A 23162-nucleotide genomic window follows, 5' to 3' on the forward strand; every position below is an offset into this window, starting at 1 on the left:
CACAGTAAACTCAATGAACATTTTTATGTTTTTATATATATAGTCTAAAAATACAAACAGTTGTGCAATTTAAGTGTGTAAGATTGTAACAATTTGAAATAGGTGCTAGATATTCACAGCAGAAAACAGTGAGGTTTGTGTGTGGCCATATAAATGGCAATGGGAAATTCCATATCACTTGATTCTGAATCTCATATTCCTTGCAGCACATTGCCTCTTGCTACTATTACGTCAGAGCCAAGACAAATAACTAAGACTTTGAAGCCCCAATGCACAGTTCTCTCTTATATACTCCCTATTCCCTCCTCCTAAATAAGCAAGAGTGCCAAGGATTTTTAGAACACAAATATGTGTAAAATATACACTATTATGCTAATATACTAATGTTAATAATCCAAATCCTAGCTAATGTGTATCATCAGAAGTTAATGTTACACAAATATATTAAGAACTATCTCTGCCAATTTTTATGATTATATAATTCAGTATGTTTCATAATTTTGTTCCAGAATCAAAATGTCCCTAGAGATTGAGTAAATATATAATTTTCTAAAGCAATTTATAAGATAATGTTTGTACAGCTCGGAAGACAAATTTTTAATTTTCTTATTAGGGAGGAAGGAATCAACATTACATATTAATTTTACCATCATGGAACAAATTATTCTGATTTGCAAAGAAGGGAATAAAGCCAGTCAGATTAGGATGGCAAAAATTCTGACTTGGGACATAAGAAACTGTATTTATAGGACCCCAAGTTTGTTCTCTTCACAGGTGATAAGCACCACAAAATCTATTCTTATGCTAGCAACGCTTTTAACACTAATGAGAACAATAGCTACTATACGCTCTATGCCTACTTTAAAAAAAATTTCGATAGGTTTTTAGGGAACAGGTGGTGTTTGGTTAGATGAGTAAGTTCTTTAGAAGTGATGTCTGAGATTTAGAGCACCCATCACCCAAGCCATGCACACTGTACCCATTGTGTAGTCCTTTGTCCTCCATCCCCCAACCCTTTCCCCAGAGTCCCCACAGTCTATAGTGTCATTTGTAAGCCTTTGCATTCTCATAGCTTAACTCCCACTTATGAGTGAGAGCATACAAGGTTTGGCTTTCCATTCCTAAGTTACTTCACTTAGAACAATGGTTTCCAATTCTAACCAAGTTGCTGTGAATGCCATTATTTCATTCATTTTTATGAATGTATGCCTACTTTTTGCTAAAAACTGTGCTAGCTGCTTGACATATGTTGTTTCTAATCCTTATATTAAGCCTATTAAGCAAAATACCCCTATTTTATAAAAAAAAAAAAAGGACTTAGAAAATTTAAGTAATTTTAATTTTGAATAGGTCTTAAAATAGTGGTACAGAATTCAAACTCTAATATATGTGATTCCCTCTCTGCTCTTTCCAGGTCACCAGGCAGAGTATTTTTTTTTTGACCACAAGCTTATAATTCAAAAATTTTTAGAAGAATCTCGATGTTAAAGATTCTAGAAAAGCTCTATAAGTAGCAGATAAAAGGCATATGTTAACATATTAGTTTAATACAACTACATCAGTACATTAGTCATCTAAAAAGAAAAATATTTACCCTGGCCAACATGATGAAAACCCATCTCTACTAAATATACAAAAATTAGCCAGGTGTGGTGGTGGATGCCTATAATCTCAGCTATTCAGGAGGCAGAGGCAGGAGAATCGCTTGAACCTGGGAGGCAGAGGTTGCAGTGAGCTGATATTGCACCACTGCACTCCAGCCTGGGTGACAGAGACTCTGTCTCAGATAGGTAGGTAGGTAGGCAGGTAGGTAGATAGAAAAATATAATTGGCATATTTATAACTTATATATAATATCTAGAGTTTATCTCCAAAAATCCTTTTTAAAAAGATAAGGGACTCATGTTAAAAGCACTTTCACCAAGTGGACTATCAAAAGAAAATTTGTCATTAATATAAGCAATTAAAAATAGTATTTTGTAGTTTTTACACTCTGATAATATAGAGGTCACTCCTTCATTTTTAGAGCTTTGTTTTAGAAATTCCCTAAAATAGCAAAAGTGAAAACGTCTCAATTAAGGACTAATGTGTTGCTGTAAGTTGGTACTAGCCCCTGTTTCAAGCTTGTTCACATAATTCATCAAAAGCCACGTTTAGCAATTTTTTTTAAAGGCTGGAATCTAGAACATATTGCTAGTCTAACTTTATAAATGCTCTATACATTTTTTAATTTTAAATTTAAGACATTTAATTTTTAACTTTAAGATATAGAGAACAATTGTGGAGAAACAGCACTGCTTAATGGGTCAGAACACAGAACTTCAACTATCTGAAACCAAGCTGTTTCCGGATTCACTTAATTACCTGTAATTATACATAAAATCTTTTTCATTAATAGACCACCATAGTTCAACTTCTGTATGTATTTTTGATGTTCCTGTGTTAAAATGAACTGGCTTGAAAAACATAGAAACCATCGCTCAAGGTAATATGAAAATATTCCAAAGAGATTTTTCAATTTTGTAAAATGCCAAGGTAAATTATCTAGTGGTAAAATCACCATATGCAAAGACTAAGTAAGTTAGCGCCATGAAAATAACAAGGGGAGATTGCACAATGTTCCCAGATAAATTATCTAGAGGTTAAGCTTTGTTTCAAGGAATTAGCATGGTTTGCTATAATTATTGCTTAATTTTTCACTAAGTACACACAAAATGCTGACGTTAAATATGATACAAATGCATGGAGTGGCAGCCTGTATTCTAAGGAAATATTTCACAGGCTTCATTGATATCATTTGCAAAAATCATCATGTGTAAGCATCTTATCAAGGTTAAAGTTTCTAATGTGCACCCTTATTTGTATTTCTATTTTGTCGAGTAGACAGTGTACCGAATTAAGTAATTGTTACATGGAGGCTTGAGAGATGCGGTTTCCTGCAAGATGTTTTCAAATTCCTCATGTACATGAGTCACAGTGGCTAACAATGAGAAGCACTGCAAGGAAAGTGGAAAATTATAAAGTTCATCATTCACTCACTCAGCAAAAATTCACAGGATGCTGTACAGTTCAGGTATCATGTGTGCCCAGCTAACTCCCTAAAATATTTTTCCTTACATTTAAAATTCACAAAACATTGGTTGGATTCTGGGAAGAAACATGTGAGGGCTGTGTGAAGAAATCTTTTAAGTTCATGACAACTGGGAGAGTCCATTATGAGATCAAATGATGTTTCTTCCTCAGAAACTGAGCACCACAGGGCCTTTTCCCAAGCTGTTCCTTTCTTCTGCAGTCATCTCTCCAGGGTGGACCAAGTCCCTGTGGTGACTGAGCACGCTCACCACTCAAGAGTCATCATCTCCACCAGACCTTCCCCGGCCACCCTGATCCTGAGCTGTGTCTGAGCCCTAACCTCTCTCCACTGTAGCAGCCTCTTGTGTAATTTTAACTAGTGATAACTAGTGACAGTTGTCATTAGTCATGCACTGTGTGTGTTTATTGTCTGTTGTGTTCTCTCATGTGTTGCTTGCACCTAGAATAGTAAGTGCTTAAAAAAATATTTGTTGAGGGAATCAATGGTATGGCATTGAGGCAGAATCAAAACAATAAAACAGATCTATTAAATAGTTTTGCATAATTACACTTTATTTTTAAACACACGCGGTAGAAATGCCAGACAAACATATCTCATGGAACATATAACCTAAAAGACTAGTGAATTAGATGAAAGTTTTAAGCAAATTGCTTAATATTCCAAGTTTCACTATCTAAACTCTTCTCATGCATTGAAACTTCATAATTGGTTTAGAGTTTTTTTTTAATTTTTTTTAGAGTTTTATTTTTCTTACAGGTGCTGTTAAAGCTAGTATATTAATTGGTATCTCTAAAAATTAACAATGTTTTTAGAGATACCAATTAATATATAGCAATCTTAAGGCAGCATTTTTTTTTTTTTTGAGACGGAGTCTTACTCTGTCTCCCAGGTTGTAGTGCAGTGGCATGATCTTGGCTCACTGTAACCTCCACCTTTCAGGTTCAAGTGATTCTCCTGCCCCAGCCTCCCAAGTAGCTGAGACTACAGGTGTGCACCACCACACCCACCTAATTTTTTGTATTATTAGTAGAGATGGGGTTTCACCATGTTTTAAACATGCTTTGTTTCTGATACTTCCCCAGTGATAAGAGAAGATTTCAATGACAAAGTTTGTAAAATCAATAGAGTTTGAAAGAAATGTCTAGATTTTTAGCTATTAACATAGCCACGGAATAAATTATATCATCTAACAGATAGAAAAAAAATGCACTGATAACTTAAAAAAATTAAGCGGCATAAAAGCCATACCCACAGATGAGAATTTTAATATGGATTTTAATGTGGAGGACAGAGAAAGTCATTGTATGTGCTAATCGTGCAATATTAATTATCATTCATATGATTAACATTATTTTCTTGGCAAGCAGCTACAATGATTCAAATAATGGTTTCCCCTAAGTCTATGTCCTTTCTTTCAGAAAATATATACCAGAGTTATTTTTTATGACCTCATCAAATGCCTGTGAACAACAAAAAATTAAGAATTTCCAAAACAGTAATCAGGACCCTTTTTTTCTTTTATTATTGATATGTCACAATTCATTAAATTCATTGGGTTTGCAAACAAAAAAAAGCAAAAAAACCAGCTTTATAAATATTAGCCTGAAAGCCACTTGGTCCAAATGTTCAGATTTATTATCAAGCGAGCAGTTTTCTGTTAGAGTGCTTCTAGAAATATTTTTTTCTACAAAACTGAAACCTTCATTACAGACCTTTGCTATAGTGCTTGGCATTACAGAGCACCACTTTATCTGGAATCTATTAAGGACAAAAACAAGCCCCTTTCTCCCCACCCCAAGCTAACCTTACTGGCTGCCAATCCCAGCTCAGAACTCAGAACAGACTCACAATCCATGCTCTGAAACCCTTGCAGCCAGCAAAGCTTTGGAATTCAGAACTTTTCCATCTTAGAAAGGTATGTATAAATATTATGAATGTCCCCAGCAGTGTCTTGGGGCAATATCCCATAAGCAAAGAATTTTTACTTCCACAGGAAAACATGAATACTCACACTAAGTAGGATGAATAAAGACTATAAATAGCTTCACGTAAGGTCAGATCAGGTTTTGCTGCCAAATGTGTTCAGGTCAGGTCAGATTTTGCCGCCAAAGAAGTTAAGGAAAAAATTTCAATTTTTCATTTTGGATTTAGAAATTATGGAGAAGGGGATTGCAAACCGATTTTCAATCTAAAGCCATGCTCAGAGTCTATGCCCCAAGGCTACTATATATAAAATAAATTTAATCATATTTTTCCATCCTTTTTCTAAGAAAAAGTTTGAAGAAAATCTCCAGGTATACCTATCCTACTGTTCGATTTTTAAAAGGTGATATTAAACTAAAGGGCTATCATTTTGTGAAATTCTGATATCAAGAAGTAATATCCCAGCTACATCAAATGTCTCCCTACAAAAAGAAAGTTCCTAGTGTGCAATGACCTTGTGCAAAGACAACATGAAAATCTGTACTACAATAAGCACATTCCCATGCTAAATTAAAAAAAAAATCATTTCAAATTAATTACTGGAGGAGTCAAAATTTCTATTTCATGGATGTGGGTGCACAAGACATTGAATCATTTTGAATGATTACTGACTATAAAATGGATAGCATTTATAAAAATAAAATTAACAGCCAAGTAGAAAACAATTTTTAAAAAATTTCTAGCTATGTAAGACTAGGAGAAAAAATTCAACAATGAAGTATAAAGTAAAATGAAAAATAATTAAAATGCCTCTTGATATGGAGTATATCATTAGAAGTAACAATGCACTGAACACATGACTATGCTCAGCACACGATTACTCAAATCACCTGCTCAACAACAAAAGACTGCAAAAAGGTTATTTGCCTGTAGAGCAGTAGTAAGCAAATTAAGCAATGTCCAAACACAAGAATGAAAATTACAGGTCAATGTAACTGCTGTGTGCTCAAGGTTTGCCAGCACACCATCAACTTAGTAAGAGGGCATGTTGTGTTCAAGACACCCTAAACAAGACTCCAGAACCAGATAAGAATACAGCAATATCATTCCAGCAGCATTAGGAACGGTGAATGAAAATTAGAAATGGACATTCCTTTGACTCTCCCTAAAAAAATAAATATATGTTTGAATAATTTGAGCTTCATCAGAGAAGAAACAAGTACAGCTCTCACACATCAGGCAAAGCCATGGTGGCCTGGTAGAAAGAGAAAGAATGAGATAAAGTTATACAATCTACGCTTAGAAGAAACACAAAGCATCAAAACTAGTTTAAATAAAGTAAGTTAGTTTTTATTCTTAAGATGGAAAAGGCAGCTGAGCTAAAATAGTGAAAATCCTTTTTCTGACATTCCCTAAAAAATAAGCAAACTCACTGTAGTGTGATTCCTTACCTAATAGAATCCTAAGTATATAAATATTTTTCTCCAATTTCCCCTTAAAAAATAATCACTAAATGAAACACTCAAGGGACAAAGTCTTCAGTAATCACTAACAAGGAAAGTGTATATTCTGGTCCATGGTCCAACGGAACATATAGTCCTACCAGATAGATGATGGTACAAAAGTAAAGACCTGGCCTTTCTACCAAATAGTTGGGACGTTTTCCTGTGAAGCAGTGGGCCCCAATGGTACCAGAGACCAGTTTCGTGGAACACAATTTTTCCACGGATGGTGGAGATGGTTTCAGGACACAATTGTTTTGCCTCAGATCATCAGGCATTAGATTCTCATAAGGAGTACGCAACCCAGATCCCCCGCATGTTGCAGTTCACAGTAGGGCTCACACTCCTATGAGAATCTAATGCTGCCACTGATCTGACAGGAGGTGGAACTGAGACTCACTTGCTAGCTGTTGTACAGCTCAGTTCCCAGCAGGGCACAAATAAATACCAGTCCATGTTATGGGGGTTACGGACCCCTGCTATAAAGTATGTCTGACCTCAATGTTACCCTGCTCAAAGCCTTTTGGGAAACCCTAGGACAAAAATGATGTTGTTAGCTAAGATTCCTTGGGATGGACCTTGTTTTTTTCTTTACCATTAAATCTTGCTGTGACTCATCCCTGTGCCCAGTAGTCCAAATATACAAACCAATGCTTAGCTTCATAAGCTTACACCAGGCAGCTCTGTATTGTTTTCTCTCTCTCATCCCGCAGTCTCTAACTGGAATGCTCTTACGCTCTGTCATTTTGGAAAATGTATCTTCTTAATCTCAATGCAAGCATGCCTTCAACTATCCTTTCAATTTACCACTCCCTCTTTTCTGCCACCAATAAAGCCTGAATTCAGCTTTATTTGGTTCCCTTAACACTTTCTGCACAGATGGATTTAACATACCAGCCTACTTCATTTTATTGTGCTTTGCAGATACGGCATTTTTTTTTTACAACTTAAAGGTTTATGGCAATCCTGCAATGAGCAAGTCTATCAGTGCCATTTTTAAAACACCATGTGCTTGTTTTGTGCCTCTGGGTAATGTTTTGGTAATTCTCAAAATATTTCCATTTTTTTCTTTATTATTATCTGTTTCAGTGATTTGGGATCAGTGATGTTTGAAGTTCATGTTAATATTGTAACTATTTTGGGTAGCCACAAACCACATCCATATAAGATGGAAACCTTAATTAATAAATGTGTGTGTGTGTTCTGACTGCTCCACTAACATGTTCTTGTTCCTCTCTCCCTCTTCCTGGGCCTCCCTATTCCCTGAGATACAACGATATTGAAATTAGGCCAGGTAATAACCCTACAATGGCCTTTAAATGTTCAAGTGAAAGGAAGGGCCACACATCTTCCACTTTAAAGCAAAAGCTATAAATGGTTAAGCTTAGTGAGGAAGGCATGTCAAAAGCTGAGACAGACCAAAAAGGTGAAGGCCTCTTTCACCAGTGAGCCAAATTATGAATGCAATAAAACAGGTTTTTCAAAGAAGTTAATGTGCTACTCCACTAAATACACAAATGATGAGAAAGCAAAATAGCCTTACTGCTGGTAAGGAGAAGGTCTGAGTGATGTGGATAAATCAAACCAGCCACTAGCCAGGCATGGTGGCACTCACACCTGTAATTCCAGCACTTTGGAAGGCCAAGATGGGAGGATTACTTGAGGCCAGTAGTTAGAGACCAGTGTGGGCAACATTGTGAGACCTCATTTCCACAAGAAATAAAAAATGTCAGCCAGAGGTGGTAGAGCACACTTGTGATCCCAGATGAAAGACTAAAGTGGAAGACTGCTGGAACCCAGGAGCTCGAGGCTACAGTGAGCTATGATCATGTCAATGTGCTCTAGCTTGGGCAACAGAGAGTGAGACACTGTCTCTTAAAAACAAAACAAACAAAAACTGGCCACAACATTTGCAGAGCAAGGCCCCAACTCCCTGCAATTCTGTGAAAACAAGAAAGTTGAGGAAAATGAAAAAGAAAAGTTTGAAGCTAGTAGAGGTTGATTCAAGAGGCTTAAGGAAAGAAGCTGTCTTCATAACATAAAAGTGCAAAATGAAGCAGCAAGTGCTTATTTAGAAGCTATGGCAAGTTATCCAGAAGATCTAGCAAAGAGAAGTGATGGAGGTGGTTACACTAAACCACAGATATTTAATGTAGACAAAACAGCCTTATACTGTAGTGGGTGAAGATGCTACCTAGACTGTCACAACTAGAGAGAAGTCAATGCCTAGTTTTAAAGCTTCAAAGGACAGGCTAACTTTCTTGTTAGGTGCTAATGTAGCTCGTGACATTAAGGGAAAGCCACTGCTCACTTACCACTCTAAAAATCCTAGAGCCCTTAAGAATTATGCTAAATCTACTCTGCTTATGATATATACATGGAACAACAAAGCCTGGATGACAGTACATCTGTTTATAGCATGGTTTGCTGAATATTTTAAGCATACTGTTGAGACCTATTGGCCAGAAAAAAATATATATTCCTTTTAAAATATTACTGCTCATTGACAATGCACCTGATCACCCAAGATCTCTGATGGAGATATATAAGCAGATTAATGTTTTTGGGCCTGCTAACACAACATTCATTCTGCAGCCCATCATCAAGGAGTAATTTCAACTTTCATGTCTTATTACTTAAGATAGGCATTTTCTAAGGCTACAGCTGCCATAAGTAGTTGTTTGTCTCATGGGTATGAGCAAAGTAAATTGAGTATCTTTTGGAAAGGATTCACTATTCTAGATCCCATTAAGCACATTTGTGATTCCTGGGAGGAGGTCAAAATATCAACATTAACAGGAGTTTCGAAGAAGTTGATTCCAATCTTCATGGATGACTTTGGAGACTCAAGACTTCAACATGGGAAGTATTAGTAACTGTAGATGTGGTGGAAATGGCAAGAGAACTAGGTGCCTGAAGACGTGATTGAATTGTGGCAACCTGATAATAAAACTTGAATGGATGAGGAATTGCTTCTTATGAGTGATTAAAGAGAGTGGTTTCTTGAGATGGAATGTACTCTTGGGTGAAGACAATATGAACATTGTTGAAATGATAACAAAATATTTAGAGTATTACATAAACTTAGTTGATAAAGCAGTGGTGAGATTGAGATTGACTTCAATTTTGCAAGAAGTTCTACTCTTAGTAAATGTCATCAAATAGCACTGCATGTTACAGAGAGATCTTTCATGAAAGGAATAGTTCATCAATGTGGCAAACTTCATGGTTGTCTTATTTTAAAGAATTGCCACAGCCACCCCAACCTTTAGCAACCACTACCCATCAGCACCCATCAGCATCAAAAAAACAATCTCTACAACCTCCACAAACAGAAAGATTAAGACTTGCAGAAGTTTCAGGTATGTACATTTTCTTTTAAAAAAAAACACACATACTCATAGACTAATAGACTACGGCATAGTGCAAACATAACTTTTATATGCACTGGAAAATCAAAAAAGGTGCATGACTTGCTTAGTTGTGTTATCTGCTTTACTGCAGTGGTCTGGAACCAAGCCTACAATATCTCCCAGGTATGCCGGTAGCTAGCTCTGGCCCCAGTCATTGAAGGCTATCCCCTACATGGTATCTGCTAAGTGAATTGAATTAATAGAAAGAATTTCAATCACTATCACATGATGTATTAAGTACACCTAAATTGTGAGCCTGGATAGTACACCCTTCTTTGGATGCTGCTATAGAAAAAATTGTGTCTCCCCTCAACCCCCCAAATTCATATGTTAAAATTCTAACCCCCAATGTAACTGAATGTGTATACAGGGATTTCAGGAGATAGTTAAGGTTAAATAAGTTCATAAGGATGGAGTCCTAATACAATAGGATTGGTGGCCGTAAAAGAAGAGGAAAAGATGCCTCTCCTTCCAAAGATACACACTGAGGAAAGGCCATGTGAGCACATAGCAAGAAGATGATCCATCACAAGCTGGGAAGAGTGTCCCCACCAGGACCTAACCATGATGACACCTGATTGCAGCCTTCCAGTCTCCAGAACTGTGAGACAATAAGATTGTGTTGTGTAAGCCCCCTAGCCTATTGCATTTTTCTTTTATGGCAGCCCAAGCTAATACAGACGCTAAAGAAAGAAAATCTCTGTGTCATTTCCTACATTTTATCCTTGGTAGCTGGTTAAAATAAGCACTTCTGCAATATTTCAGAGAGGGCAATATGTTCTCCTGTATCATCTCTTCTATAGGATCAGTCACTCTACACCAAGCTTGAAATTCCACCATCATGACCACTTTGAGGTTAGGTGTTATCGTTTTAAAAACTCCTTTAAAAATATCATCTTACTATTTTTATTTTACTTTCCTAATATCCCAGGTAGCTGCCTCAGGTACATGATCCCCATTTTATAGATAAAGAGTTCAAACAATCTATTCAAGACATGATATTAAGTTAGAAGCAAGACTAGAAGAGCACCCATGTCTCTAAGCAAATCCTTCTTTCATAACTAGCATAAGGAGAGATAAACAGCTATAGGATATGGATACACACAGATACCCTCTTCACATTTCAGAACAAAATATGAAAATTATTAGAAAAAACATTTCCTAACACCAACTTGAAACATTATATTCCTGATCAAAATACAAAAATACTATGTGCTAACAGAGAAATAATATGATTCTATCACATTTATCTTGATGACTCAATATTAAATGTCTCAAGAGAGACTTTATACTCAAATGCCCTAAGCATGTGATCTGTTCTTCCAAAAACACTCAACACCAACACATAATTTTAAAGGCCATTTTAAGATAGATTTTTTTACGGAAAATGATGTCACACTAAATTTTGTATTAAAATAATTCCATATGTCACTAGGAAGTATTTTGAATGCCTGAGGAGCTTGTTGCCACAGAGTTTGGCAGGTTGCATGTATTTCCCACCCGAAATGCCTTTATTTGGCCACACCCTCCCCTGATTCAGTATAAGTCAACTGGAGCACCCAGAAACCTTCTGGAATGTTTGCTTCAGAATAAAAAGGTATATATATATGTATATGTATTTTTTCAGCAACAACATATTATATCCTTTTTCCAGAAAATATGGGGAGAAAAGGCCTACTTCTTTGAAAGATATCTTATTTTTGATATGTATTTGCTCTAACACTGAAAATTCTTAGTAAACTCTGATCAGTAAGCTGGTAGAGATAATTCAATGGGACATTTATTTGGTGTCAAATGCAAACAAGGCAGCATGCTGAGTGCTTTTGGATGAAAATATCGGAAGGTTCAATGTGGTCAAGAGAATAAAGCAGGTATCCAATAGCTTGAAAAAGAAGCAGAATGTGTTAAGTGTCCAGACAGTATAAGTTGCTGTGTTCATTCAGAAGACTAACTTCCAACTAGGCGAATCAAGAGATTTCAAGAAGAGGGCAAGATCTGGGTCTGACCTTCAAGGATGGGTAGGATGTCATCCAGTGGGCTGGCATGGAAATGCATTCTCAATTAACAAAGAACAAGCATTAGAAGAATGATTTAATTCAGGGACTGGTAAAAACCCTGGTCTGGATAGAGTTAGATGTGAATGAAGTATGATGAGGTTTGGGGAAAACCTGAGATGTTGGTATGGATTAGACTGTGGAGAGCTTCAAGCCCTATGGTCAGGAATTTGGTATTCACTGAGCACGTAGTAAGGAGTTTCGAAGGTACTAGGCAGAGGGTGATGATCAAAGCTTTCATTAAGAGTGCCCTAGTAGCAGTTGGGAGAGTGTGAAATGAAGGAAGAAGGGCTCAAAGCAATTGACTTCATACTGTGCTCTGAGCAGGATAACCTCATATGAGGAGACATGGAACACAGCTGGGAAAATTTCAAGGTAGAGAGAGAAGGAAAAAAAAATGCCCACGTTAAAGGATTCCACATAAAAGCTCAACGATTTACAACGAATCCAGCCACTGCTCACTCTAATCTGGACTGCACTGTCGTGGCTCATGTGCCTGTCTGGGCTCTCTATGACACTCTGTGTTCAGAATTATGGTGGAGCCTGTCAAACACTTAAAGCCATATCTCATAAACACGAGCAAACTTGACAGGTTTTTTTTTTTTTTTTTTTTTTTTTTGAGACCAGTGCCACTATGCTAAGCATTAAATCATTGGTGCTGTGCAGCTGAGACCTGCTCCCTTGGGAAATCAGACTAACACCTTTGCAACATCATCAACCCCTGCTGAGGCAATGTACAAGAAGTCAAGGCTGACTTAAACCAGTCTGCACAGATTCGCTATCTGGAAGACGTCGAACCTCTGCCCTAGAATGTTGGCATGTACACAGACGTGACCTCAGAACAGTCTGCTGGTCGTAGGTCCCGTAAGAACACCATATTCAAATTAATCTTTTAATTAATAATAAACAGATTATGAACATTTTTTAAATGTCTGATATATTCCACGAGTAGCTGAAATCTTTATTTTCTCTACTATAAGCAACCATTCTCTATGTGTCCACTGCCTGAGCATTACATTACATTGGGCCAAGGAAACATTTTAAAGAGGTAAAATTATATATAAGAGTCCTGGTAATTAAAATATTATATCTGAAGATTTTGACTGTAGATTTTAAAATATAGCACACATTCTCCTTAAATATCTATGAGCTACAATCCTATTTTAGAGATTTGTTTTGTTTTTCTTTGTTGCAGATGTCCAACCGTCTTTTCCATTGGTGGCACACCCTAAAACCAGGAAAATTTATAAACCAAAATGGATCAAAACCAAATGACAGATCTAGGGAATGATCTTTTTTCCCCTTTTCAAAATATACTAAAAAGTTAGAAGCACATTTGAAGATATATACATTCAAGAAAACCAAAATGAATCTACAGGTTTACCATAATCGTCTATTAATATATTGATGATTCCTCAATTTACATGGAAAACAAAATTAAATGTATGGATTATAATAGACAAACTAGGCATATGGCTGTACGACCGCAGGGTTGAATGCAAACCTGAGATTTGTCAGCCATAAAGTGATCAATAATTAAAATGGAGTTCATCTCCATGCTGTGATGTTAAAGTATAACTACAGGTCTCTCTAAGTTACCCTAAAATGTACGTTAAAGCTAAATATCTATACCATAATAATATTCATTAGTAATTGTACCCTGTTGATTACCAAGCATTCTGTAAAATTTAAAGGAGAAAAAAAACACACCCACCCACATAATTAGGGCATGTGTTTACTTAATAATCCTGAATATCACTATGAAAAACATACCACTTCAGTGAAATCTAAATGGCTGTATTTAACTGTTTAAATAATTTAGCAATATATCTGAGTTGTGATTTTCCTCCAAGATAGAACACACCCATTAATAGACCAGAAAAACAAAAGCATTCAGATTCCAGCAGCTTCTTAAAATCTAAAGCCAATCTCTTGAAAATCCAGACTAAAGATCACTTCCTCCCCAGAGCCAGAGAACAATGAAGAGAACATGTTGCTTATTCATTTCTTACCTTTTTTCCTTTCCTTTTCCTATGAGCAGGTTTTGCATTTTTCTCCTTTGGTTCTTCACTCATCTTTCCTTTAAATCAGGTGAGTTTATAAAAGACAGATTACCGCCGGTATTCCAACATCCAAAACCACGACAAAGAGTCAAAGCATTGAGACCAAAGTCCATTTACTGGTGCTCCCCAGGCAAAGCAGCCGCTGCTTCAACCCAGCCCCTGCTGCTGTCAGAGAGACGCGGGCTGCCAATGTAGCCCTGTTCAGCTTTCCTCAGAAGAAACTGGGTGTTCTCTACATCAAACAGTCAATTATTCTTCTAAAGAAAAATCAGCATTTTAGCCTTTCATTTTTAACTAATCGTTACCCTGAGATAAAGTCCTGACAAGACTTTGTTGCTTGTTCCTCCACAGTGATTTCAGCCTGGAAATGGTGAGAGAGAGAGAGAGAGACACACACACACACCCTCACATACACAGAAATAAGCTACAGACTGCTGACAAGTCTCCGAAGCCTTCCCAGGGGCTGATTTGCTGCTTCTAGCAGGCTGGGAAGCTGAATGTAAATTGCTCTCCGTGCTGCTAGCCTCCCATACTAACACATGTGTTGAATGCATCAGGGCATACCGGAGGAGGCAGTCGGGAGAGTGATAAAAGATCAGGTTACTTGGTTTGAAAAAAAAAAACACTCAATGATTCAAACAATAAAAGAGACCTACTACTACTAGAAAAGTCACATCACAGGCTAGATTTTCTCCATGACTACTTTTTTTTTAATGTGACTTGCAAAAAGATGGGGGTATTTGCCAATCTTCACCTAAGGATTTCTAATGAAGGGTTAATGACGGAAAGCCCCATACCCAATTTGCCACGATTCATAATCATTGGTTTCCTTCCATGAATATACCAACCAACCAACCAACAAGAAACCCTCCAGAATATTCAGGAAATAATCAGAGCAAGGCTGCTGTCTCTGTGGCAGAAACATTCCGTGCTTCCTGACTGTGTTAGGGCAGTGCAGGTCTCAGATCACATTACACACTCCCCAGCTGCCCTGGCCACACACTGTGCCCACGCTCCCTGCTGCACGCCATCCTGAGCCCCAGGAATATGGATATTTTCTGAACATCTGGGGTAATTCACACCTGGGTGGAAACCCCCTCACCACGCCTTCCATCCATTTAAACAGCCAAATCACTATCACGAGCTGTCATTTAAGCATCTTTAGAAGCATGCCAGATACATTCTGATTCAGGAAAGATTAAGGATCTAGGAGCCACCACAGACAACTACTAAGATGAAGACAGAGTACTTCGAGCAGATGACTAACACAGGCATAGGGTGGGAGTGGGGTAACAGGTGGGAAAGGGAGAAAGAAGGGGAGAGCAGGTTCAGGTCCATTCCTAGGGGCTGGGAGCCAGGAATAAGTCATATTAGTTCCTTTCTCTAACATTTTTATTCAGGAGACATAGCATTCAAATGAATATTAACATTTTTTTTTCCAGGAGAAATGGGATTCCAATGAATACAAAATACAGCCGTACAGGGAAAAACAAGTCACAGGGGGCTAATTTTTCAGTGGTATGTGTGGGAGGACTTAACATTGGTTTGAGGAGATGATATTAAAATATTAAACCAAAAGGACAAATCTGTTTAGGCTAAAATAGTCCCCATTTTTTTACCTATCATACCAAGGGGATTTGTGTCCATATTCAACCAACATTCCTTCCCCTACACCTGAACAACCAGTCCCAGAGAAAGACATGAGTATGAGGGATGCTTAGATGCTTTACCCAGGGCTGAGCAGGCCAAGCATAGGGATACAAGTGACACACTCAGACAGCCACGTGGATTTTATCAACGATAGGGCAGCTATTTGAGCTCCTTTCTGTTTCAGGTGTGTGCCTTAATTATACTAATACACATTTCAGTAAGTCTGGGGTGGCCGGAATTCTGAATGGTGTTGGGCATCTAATCCCTATGTCCCACATTTCTGCTCAGACACTGAACTGCTATTTAACCATGGTTTCTGTTTTCTGCCGCTATTCAGTAGCATTCCTCTTGTCACGCAATATAAAAGGTAGAACATCTCAATATAGCAAAATAAACCTTTCAAGTTCTTCAGTGATTCAACCCTTGCTCATCTTCAAAACAGGGAAATCAGGGGAACTGGCAGTACCTTTACTGCTTCTACCGCTCATTGACTTCAATCAGCTGAACCTTGTTTATTCGTCGTGTGTCTTCTGAGGGATGAGGATGAGGTGGGTGCTTTACACAAATTCTTCATAAGCTGAAGAGTCTAAGCAGGTGGATTCAGTTTCGACTTTCCCACCTAAATACTGGCATTCTTCACTAAGCAAGCAACAGAGATAGCATATCCACCTATAGTAATTTGTCTAGAGTAGATTTCAGGCAGTAGGGTTTACCTCCCAAAATAAGCCTTTGTCAACAACTATTTACTGAGTATCTGCAGAGCACGGGCCTCTTTCTTTAAAAACAAAAAACAAAAACAACTGAGGGGGTACAAAAATTGAGATTACATTTAGTTCATTCACATAAAAATTTACAAGTTAATTGGGATTATAAAATACACAAAATATAATTAACACAGTATGTCTGGCCCAGGACATAGCACAAGAATGTGTTTGAAGAAAATGTCATTATAGAATTCTTTTTAAACTATAAACGTGTTTAAATTAATGCAAATTTTAGGAAATTGATGGAATAAACATGAATTGACAGGAAATGAATGAACCTGTGACTAAAGGTAGTTGTTTGCCCATTTCTTTGATAAAGCATGATTTTGACTGTATTCATTTGTATATGCAATGTTCATATTATAAGCTAAAGTGCTCTCTGCTGGTTGGAGGGAAAAAAAACAGGACCTTTAAAGACTGGAGTATATGGCAAATTCTACAAAAAGTCATTTTAAGAAGGAATTATTCTTCCTGATGAGGAACTTGTAACTTTGAATAATATTTCAAGATGCCACATTGTTCAATCAGGTCTTATAGAAAACACAATTTTGAAAAATATGTTTAAAATAGGTAAAATTATTTAGGTTGCAAAATGTATCATTTAAATTGATAATTTAATAATAAAACTATGTGGCATACAACATGTTTTATGTCCACTTTCTGTAATTTGATAAGTTTCAGGCTTTTTAAAAGAAACAATTATATCTCTGAAACTCTGTAAGGGAAAAAGAACTTCTGTGTTTGAGTTAAGGCCTTAAATCATCACAAAATCAATGGTAATTTGATTTCTAACAATGTAAAAACATATCTTCACTTTATAAAATAGGACTCATTTTATTTAAAGGTTGAAAAATTAAAACAACTTACCTTCAATAGAAAAAAGTATTACTTTATTATTATGATGTTTCGCTACACCTCTACTCTGGAAATATGAATTCAAAGAAATAATGATTGTTTTAATATGGCCAAAGGTGTACCAGTGCATTTTAAATTAAAACTGTTCCGTGTAAAAGAGTAATTTGATTGACCTAAAAACAGTCTAGGGGTGATTACTTGTTTCAAAAATGTTAAATGTTAACTACTTTGAAGCGGTAATCTCTTTTCCACCCAAATTATAAAATTCCCTCAGCTCTTGGGGAAGTTAAGTTTAACCTAAGAAAAAACATAAGCTGAATACATGGAAAATATCAATTTGGGTGCAAAACTCTATTAGTTCACCAAAGAGGAAAATATGACTGGATTATAAAGTTCCCAAACTTTACTCCACAGAATTCACTGCCTACACTGGGGTTTACTCCAGATAGAAGCCATCATAAACTAGTTGATACAGATCTGAGACCATTCTATTTTTAAATTAAATAACTCGCATAAGAGGACACCAACCAGGGCCAACTGAAGTCTCGTAGAACAGATCTATTTTTAAAATAGAAAGTAGCTTACCATAGGAGAAATAACAGGGTTGGGGTTATTAGGAAGCAAATTTTTTGAAGCTATCTTCTGCAAAAATTCACCTGCATACACTAACACTGATTATAATTGTTTGACATGAATGTATATCATATTAAAGGTAAAACAAAATGAAGCAACAACTTTCCATTGAAGTTCAGCAGAAATACTTATATGAATAGACTAATTTTATTTTTAAGGTTAGGACGTCATGTACTTACTGTAATTTGCACTGCTAGTTGGCAAGCTAAAATAGTTACTAAATATTACTGACAGCATTCCCTTGATACCATTCCTCAATGTTTAAAATACTTGTAAAGTGAAAGACAAATCCACAGGTGAATAGGCTGTTTTTCTGAAAACCAGGGAATCTTTAGAGCTGAGTGAAACACGAAGATGCTTGTCCCCTCTTCTGCCACCTGTGGGAAGGGTTCTCCGAGTCACCTATCCAGTTCATAGCATAGCTGGGACCAGATGCAACTGCTCTGAAGCTTCTTTGCACGACACCAGTATCTCCCATAGAATGTCAAGTTAGCAGTGAAATTTGAGATGATATTCAAAGGTAAACAAACTTGTCCTTAATAGATATGCATTTACTTTCAATTTGAAAAAAAAAAAAAGGAACTAGGCGCCAGCAGGTGCATTTCATGAAAACTTCACTGTGGGGTTACTTTGCACTACTTTGTGTGAATGCCATCAGAGAAGGGAACAGGACAAAGAGAGTGAGCAGAAATAGGTGGCTGCTTCCTAAGTCAAACTGGCTATTCTTCTTCCCACAGAGCTGGCATCATCTTCGGCTAAGGATGGTCTTGGAGTTAGTTCCACCGCTACCACCAGTACGCTATCATTCTCCTGCTTGCCCACTACCTCAAGTGATGTCCCTAGGGCCCTAAACTTCTAGGCCATAGTAAAGATGTACAAATACTAAAGCATCAGAGTATAGTTGTATTGCTATGGTTTGGCTGTGTTCCCACTCAAATTTTATCTTGAATCCTAGTAGCTCTCACAATTCCCACGTGTCATGGAAGGAATGGGTGGGAGGTAATTGAATCATAGGGGCAGGTCTTTCCTGTGCTGTTCTCAGGATAGTGAATAAGTCTCATGAGATCTGATGGTTTTATAAAGGGGAGTTTCCCTTCACAAGTTCTGTTATTCTCTCTTGTTTGCCACCATATAAGATGTGCCTTTCTCCTTCTATCATGATGGTGAGGCCTCCCCAGCCATGTGAAACTATAAGTCCATTAAACCACTTTTTCTTTATAAAATACCCAGTCTCAGGTATGTCTTCATCAGCAGCATGAAAACAGACTAACACATGTATGTATAAAAGTCATTAGGTTTTATACAATGTCTTGGTATTTTTAATGTGATGAAAGCATCTGAAAAAGCATGCTCTATATATTCAGGATTCTAGTCTTCTTTGAGTATTCATATTGAAAAATGATCACAGTGACATTGGTCCATCTTCTTACAGCAACTGGAAATTCAGGTAGGTGTGGGGCATAAGGTGAAGCAGAACGAGATTGTGAATTGAGTTGTGATTTTCAACCCATCCTCAAATATCTACAATGATTTTTGCCATATCTAATGGTTATTTGTAAATTAGTATTTTTTAAACGTAGCTTAACTGTAAACAACACTATTTGTAACAGTATGGTTTTGATATGGTAGATCCATTTCTGACAGTGCACTGAATGCTTCAAGCAGGTTCATAGCAAGATTTTCCGGTTTTGTTCTGAGTTTCCTTTCTTTCCTGGTTATTCAGCCATATTCTCATTAAAATACAATGATATAATAAAAGCACATTAGTAAAATAGGGAGAGACAGAATGTTCAAAGAGACATTGCTGGTAAATGGGTGGTTTGCTTTTTGTTTATTTACTTCCTGAGCCTTTACATTTTCATTGGAATGGTTTCCTGAGGAGTGTAATTATCTTTCACTAGGCTAACAATTTTCTCTAGATGCCCGGTAATATTTACATGACAGATATACGTTCTTAAGGTGAGGTGAGGAGCTGGTGAGTCATTCCTTTGATCTTCCCTAAATTCATGTGTTTTACTTCATTATAGTAAAGAAGAACCATGATGATAGCATCTAAAGATAGTCCCTTGCTTTGTAAAAGGTAATCTCCAGCAACGCTCACATTAAAATGACTACGAAATACGGCTGCTTAGATTTGAGTCCTGAAATGGGGTCAGTAGTTCTGCCTAGCTTTCTTTTATTGCTGTGGAAAAGTCATACAAAAGATGGACAGATACAGCTACACTGGAATTCTTTATCATCAAATATCCATCCAACATAGCAACTCCTCAGCTCTCCATTTTCCAACAACATAGAACTATCAAGAGTCTTATTGGTTTATCTCCTAAAATAAAAGGGATAAAATTAGATTTCTTAAAATTTTAACTTAAATGATATTTTCTAGTATCTTAAAACTTTATTCTAATGTTATTGCTACTTTGCCTAAAACCAACATGACATAATGATGAGTATGTCCGCAGCTCTCCTACCTATTATTTGGTTTTGCTTAATAATTGTTGACATAGATGCCTGAAATCATTAGCTCAAGGAACGAGAGAAAAAAAAATGAGCTTAAAAATTTTTTCTAGTGGCAAAAAAATAAAAAATAAAGGAGACAGTTCGATGAAAGAGCAATTAGTTACTGAAGTGGGGAGTTTGTGGATTAAAGATCATGCAGAATGCAAGCTGTTCTAAGGAGCGCCTGCCTTAGCTGTCCCCTCACCTGTGACATCAAAATATTGCCTCAGCCCCATGATCAAAAATGGTACTGATATTAAAACCAGGACCAGGTTCTAGTCAATGATATTTTCATCATGTCAGTGTTATCCCTCAGATTAGTTGGCAGTCATAATTATAAAGTTAAGGTCTAACATCCTTAGTTCTAAAATAAGTTTATACTGATTGCCACATAGTCTTCTGGATTTGTCATGGTCCTTGACCCAAGTTTCTCCAGCCAAATGACTGAGAACACACATTCCTCTTAAAGTGAGGAACTGCAGGACAATGTCAATCCTTTTATAATTATCTTTTAATTTTTTGTAATATTGATGGTTTTGACACACAAAATGCCCCTAATCTTAAATGATTCACACATTTAAGACATGGCAAAATGATTCAGAAAAGCCTATTGGGATCAGCAGCGAAAATGATATTCCTCTGGAGTTTATCATTCATTTTCAATCTAAACATTCCTCAATGATGTATAAGGATGTGTGTTTGCTTATAACCTCATCATCGTAAGTTAGCAACAATCTTTTATCATATTTACCAAATTGATAAGAGAAAAATATCATGTTGTGTTTTAATTTGCATTGCTTTGGTTGGTAGAACATTTTATATTTCTTTACATTCTTCACATTTGCTAATAACTTTCATTTCTTATTTCTTATTTTGTGAATTTTATTTTCACGGCCATGCTCAGTCTATCAAGATAATTAAAGAGGATAGATTTAATTTTAGGCCTGTGAAACAGAGGACTAAAGAACACACAGCCTCTATTCTAAATGAATAGTAACTGGGGAGCCACAAGTGATATCTAACAAGTCTCTATGAAGTCTTCTTCAGATGACAGCCAGCATATAAACACCATGATTTCTTTTGTATACTGTCTTTAGCTAACTCAAACCTACCACTGCTATTTTAAACATATTCAAACGTTGCCCTTTTCTAACTTCCTCTATAAAATAATTTTAAAACAAGAATTTTTACATATAAAGTTAGCTTGAGACAATCATTATATGATCCTGTATGAAAATTTATTTATCCTCTGTAATTATTCACTGTAAAATTCTCCAAAGTTATCAAGAAAGCACTCCAAATAATTAACCTCAGTATACAGGTATTCTTTATTATTTAATTCTTGTAATATAGCATGTAAAATTTATTTTTACTAAAACAAACCCAACTTTTAAACTGACTTTGACTTACAAACTAAAGATATGCTCACCCAGAAACTGAAAATGTCCCCAAATAACTGAACAGAACACCTTCGCAGGGAATCTCGGCTAGCCCAGCTGTCCAGGCAGTTTTCAGGCTTGAAGGGTGGAAAAAATATGAAAGAAATGAACTACAGGTTTGTTTTCTCTACCTATAAGGGAGAAGCACAGTAATCAAAGAGGATCACCTCTATGTCCAGGCAAACTTTTATCATCTTTGAAAATGCTACCCCCAATATTCTGATACAGTACAATATTCTGAAACTTAATAAACATGAATAGCCTGTAAGCTCCTGGCACAAAGCTTGTATCAACTCATATGTATATCCTAGGTGCCAGCACAAGGCCTGGTATAGAAGACATGTATTATAAATACCATCTGAATTAATGAATTGACGAGCAACAGAGTTACAGAGTTTTGTGTCATGCTGGACATTGTCTTACACTAAAAGTGTTATTCTATCTAAAAACTGAAACCCCATTTTACATTTTGATGTGGTGGGAGAGACACCATTAACACAGAAATCTCAGGAGGCCATTTCTCGCACACCATCAAAATATAAAGGTAGTTTATGATGTGTATTTATCTAATGATTAGGGATACCAATCATTTCACGTATCTGTTTTCCATTTGTATGTCTGCTTTTGAAAACTGCCTAATCCAGGTCTTTTGCCCATTTTTTAATCAGGTTATTTCCTTTTTTGCTGTTGAGTTGTTGGAATATATTTTAGAAATTGGAAGCCAACATGAGAAAAAGCTGCAGCTTATCATTCACAATAGCAAAGACTTGGAACCAACCCGAATGCCCATCAATGATAGACTGGATAAAGAAAATGTGGCACATATACACCATGGAATACTATACAGCCATAAAAAAGGATGAGTTCATGTCATTTGCAGGGACATGGATGAAGCTGGAAACCATCATTCTCAGCAAACAAACACAGAAACAGAAAACCAAACACTGCATGTTCTCATTCATACATGGGAGTTGAACAATGAGAACATATGGACACAGGGAGGGGAACATCACACACTGGGGCCTGTCAGGGGGTGGGGGGCTGGGAAAGGGATAGCATTAGGAGAAATCCTAATGCAGATGACGGGTTGATGGGTGCAGCAAATCACCATGGCATGTGTTTACCTATGTAACAAACCTGCAGGTTCTGCACACGTATCCCAGGACTTAGTGTATAATAAGAAGAAGAAAAAGAAGAAAGAAAGAAAAGGCTGCAGCTTGTCCAGAGCCACAAAGTGACTCCGAGGCAGTACATCTTCCTGAGGCATTTCTACTGA

General features: G+C 36.7%; 1 protein-coding gene across 3 annotated transcripts in view; it reads right to left on the minus strand.

Moving 5' to 3' along the window:
• Positions 1-23162, minus strand: part of ANK3 (ankyrin 3) — a 677335-nt gene that overhangs the window by 521847 nt on the left and 132326 nt on the right. The window contains exon 1 of one of the 3 annotated variants that reach the window (XM_032252646.1): positions 13999-14197. The exons of the other annotated variants lie outside the window; for them this stretch is intronic. Within the exon in view, the coding sequence (XP_032108537.1) occupies positions 13999-14061 (63 nt within the window). The 5' untranslated portion in view covers positions 14062-14197. Of the gene's footprint in view, positions 1-13998; positions 14198-23162 lie in introns of those variants that run through there. 3 annotated transcript variants of the gene reach the window in all.

The sequence above is a fragment of the Sapajus apella genome, unplaced genomic scaffold (assembly GCF_009761245.1).
Source record: "Sapajus apella isolate SASKATOON/1434 unplaced genomic scaffold, GSC_monkey_1.0 scaffold78, whole genome shotgun sequence".
Taxonomy (NCBI): Eukaryota; Metazoa; Chordata; class Mammalia; order Primates; family Cebidae; genus Sapajus; species Sapajus apella.